This window comes from Centrocercus urophasianus, unplaced genomic scaffold (genome assembly GCF_019232065.1).
Source record: "Centrocercus urophasianus isolate 14NV4802_14NV808 unplaced genomic scaffold, USGS_Curo_1.0 seq_978, whole genome shotgun sequence".
Classification (NCBI taxonomy): domain Eukaryota; kingdom Metazoa; phylum Chordata; class Aves; order Galliformes; family Phasianidae; genus Centrocercus; species Centrocercus urophasianus.
The window spans coordinates 1-3,411 of NW_024885619.1; the positions used below are offsets into that span (position 1 = coordinate 1).

The 3,411-nt window shown below is 54.9% G+C and overlaps 1 protein-coding gene across 1 annotated transcript; it reads left to right on the top strand.

Moving 5' to 3' along the window:
* Window positions 1–5: 5 nt before the first annotated feature.
* On the top strand, window positions 6–3,411 carry BBS10 (Bardet-Biedl syndrome 10; the record flags this gene model as incomplete). Its single annotated transcript, XM_042839575.1, has 2 exons — window positions 6–1,854; window positions 1,949–3,411. A coding segment is annotated over one exon (1,845 nt), but the record flags the coding sequence as incomplete, so codon positions are not given.

Genomic DNA, 3,411 nt, shown 5'->3' on the forward strand with positions numbered 1-3,411 from the left:
CCGCCTGCCGCCTCCAAACCGCGACGGGGGACGGCGCCAAGACCTTCGTGCTGCTGCTGGCTGCCGTGTTGGGCGCGATGCGGGAGGGCTCCCTGCGGCGGGCGGCGCGGGCGCTACCGGCCTTCGAGCGGCGGGTGCTGGAGCGCGCCGTGGCGGGGGGCCTGAGGCCGCACCTCCGCAGCGCCTTCCCCGCGGGCGGGCCGGAGGCGGAGCTGGAGGCGGTGGCGCTGGAGGCGCTGCTGGAGGCTTATCTGCGGGGTCGGCTGGGGCCGGGCGAGCGGCGCGCCGTGGCACTGCTGGGCTGCGAGCTGTGCACCCGCTGCGGGGCGCGCCGCCCGCCCGCGCTGCGCCTCCTCTGCCGCCGCTTCGCGCAGCTGCACGCCGCCGCCGCCGGGCTGCCCCTCGCCCGCTCCAGGATCCTGCCCGGCGTCCTGCTCCGCAGGGACTTCGCCGTCTACTGCCCGGCCGGCGACCGGCTGCGCGCAGTGCTGGTCACCCGCTGCCTGCGGCCCGTGCTCGCGGCACCCGGCGTGGAGTGCGCGGTGCGATCCGAGCGGCAGCACCGGGCCGCGCTGCGCTGGTGCGGCGGGAGAACGGAGGCCGTGATGGAGCGCCTGCGGAGCAGCGGCGTGAGGCTGCTGCTGTCCGGCGTGAAGCAGCACGAGGAAGTTATCTACTACGCGAAATTACACGGTGTGTCCGTGGTGGAGTGTTTGTCATCGGAAGAAGTGGCCCTTATCTCTGAAATCACAGGAATCTCGCCCTATGACCCTGCCGGTGATAGCGTGCAGAGGGAGATCACAGAGGCTGCAGTGGTAACCTTCTGCCAGCCCCTGCTGCTGGGCTCCCAGCGGTATGCGCACATTGGCTTCAGCAGCGTGGGCGCCTTCCAGCCCCACTGCCTGGTTCTGTGCGCTCCTGTCGATGCCGTTAACGAGCAGCATGCTGCCGCTCTGCACGGGGCCTTCACCATGCTGCTGCAGCTCTTCAGAGAGGTGGGTCAGCAGTGCGGAGATGAGAGCCGGAATGGTGCCTCAGGTGTTGGGAGCGGGTATTGTCCAGCTACTGAAACGCAGGTGGTGATAGAAAGTATTGCTTGTGGCAGCAGTCAGGTTTCTGAGCATCAGCTGGGAGGCTGCAGGGGTGAAACAACAGCACAGAGTTCAGATTTTGCTTTGCAGGAAAGCGAACATCCTGATTGTACGCCACCAGCCTCAGCTCCTGGCCCACACAGCAAGGAGCTGAATGTCTGCACCGGTGGGACTGACTCAGCAGGGACACACAAACTGTGTGAGTGTGCAGATGGGATGAACGAGAGCCACCGAAGGCACCCAGTGGTGTGCAGTCACAGGAATCACAGCACTGCTGTAGTCAGCACTGCTACCCTGTGTGAGCACCTAGGTGTCGATAAAGGCTTAGAGAAGGCTGGCAGTGGTGTTACACAGAGTTGTCCCTGCTCCGTCCTAGAAGCAGGATCAGTTCTGCCAGTAGGAGGTTACTTTGAAATCCTGTTACATTATTATATTCGGCATTATGCAAAGCAGGTTCAGCAGTCAGCAGTTATTGTCATATCTAATGTAGTTGCTGATGCTTTGTTAAGTATTCCAAAGGCCTTATATGGAACAGAACGGAACGGCTTTACCAAGTTTTATCTTGAAACCACAGAAGCACTCAGGAAGAATCAGCCCCTGCCTGTGAATGAGAAAGGCTTGGAATCAGTGTATTGCAAATACCAGTTGGTAACTTCAGTTCTTCATTGTGCTACAGAGCTTCTCAATATTGATTTAATCATTGGTGTTAAGCGGCCACCACAGAAAATTGAGGATAATGATTCGGATGACGATTGCTGAAATTGTAAATAAAAATGTTTTTGATAGCGCATTTCCCTGCATCTTCTTTTCAAGTGATCTCAAATTTCAGTGCTGGAGACTAAAAGATCTCTTTTTAGATCCACAGACCTAACGTACTTCGTAGAAGTAGAGGAAGAAAGAGGCTGACAGTTGGGATCTGTGTAGATCTATCTCCCTGCAGCCCGTGGGCACTGCACAGGGCAGATCTCCACTTGCGCCGTGGAGGAGCCTGCAGTGCACCAGGATGAGGCCTGAAGGAGGCACTGCCCGTAGATGTGCCCCTGCAGGAGCATCCTGTGCTGGAGCTGCAGCCTGTAGAGAGGGGCCCATGGTTGGGCAGGAGGGTTGGGGAGCCGCCGCTCATGGGGACGTGGCTGGAACAGTGCACTTCTGAAGGTGGGCCCTGTGTTAGGGGCTCTGTTGGAACAGAGCTTGGGGAGCTGGGGCCTGTGGGAAGGACACCTGGAGCCGGGCAGGGAGCGGCCAGGCCTGACTGGACTGACTGCAGCCCCCCTTCCCTGCACTGCTTGCAAGGAGGAAACAGTAGAACGAAGGCTGAAGCTGAGTGAAAACGGAAAGGGCTGAAGGTGTCATCAGTTTGTTGTTTTTTTGTTGTTATCGTTTTCACTGTCCTACTTTGTTATTAATTGGCAATAAATTAAATTAATCTTCCTCAAGCCAAGTCTGTTTTGTACGCAACAGTAATTAGTGAGCAGGCTCCCTCCCTATCGTCCCATGGTGTTGTTCCCAATTTCTACTCCATCCTGCTGAGGGAGCACCTGCATGTTCACTGAAGAGATTTATTTAAGGAAGAACAAGGGACAGTAATTTTTTCTTCTAGTAGAATCATTTCTGATATGTGCAGAAGAGTGGGTGTGGAATTAAACACAGAGGAGAGAAAATTACACTCCTGACAGCTCAGTAATGCAACAACTGGCCCAAGCTGAGCCCACAGAGCTCCCTGCTCAGACAGGCCCAGAGCTGGGAGCTGCTTGCAGGCATTATTTTATACCATTATTACATCTGCACAATTACATAAAAATTTTTTTATTATTATTTTTTTTTTATTTTTTATTTTTTCCTAACAATTCTTTCATCTGGCACCTGACCCATCTCTGGTAAAAGCTCTAGAGTCTGAAGGCTCTTTGAGTTGAGTGCTGTATTTCATTGACTTCCCTGCTATTTTCTATTTGTGAATGATCCATTCTTACTTTTGATCCACAGTTTCCCCAGTTTTTCTTGAGAGTTCCCAAAATGGCGCTCCTTTTCCTCAGAGAATATCAGGAATAGTGTCTTTGCTGGGGTGGGTACATGTTTGGTACGTGGCCATTCAGTTTCCAGCCCTGGGGTCTGAGTTGGGTGTGAGAGATGCTCCGGGGGAAAAGCAGAAGAACGGGATCCCTCCTGGAGCCAACCCTTTCCCAAGGCAACCTGCTCAGCCTGGGCACCCTCTCACTGCTTCTTGGTACCTCCTCCTTCACTGCAATTCTTTGTGTAGCTCTTCCAAATTTTAGAGCTCTCTGTAAACGTATTCACTCTTTGAGAGCTGACATGGAGATGA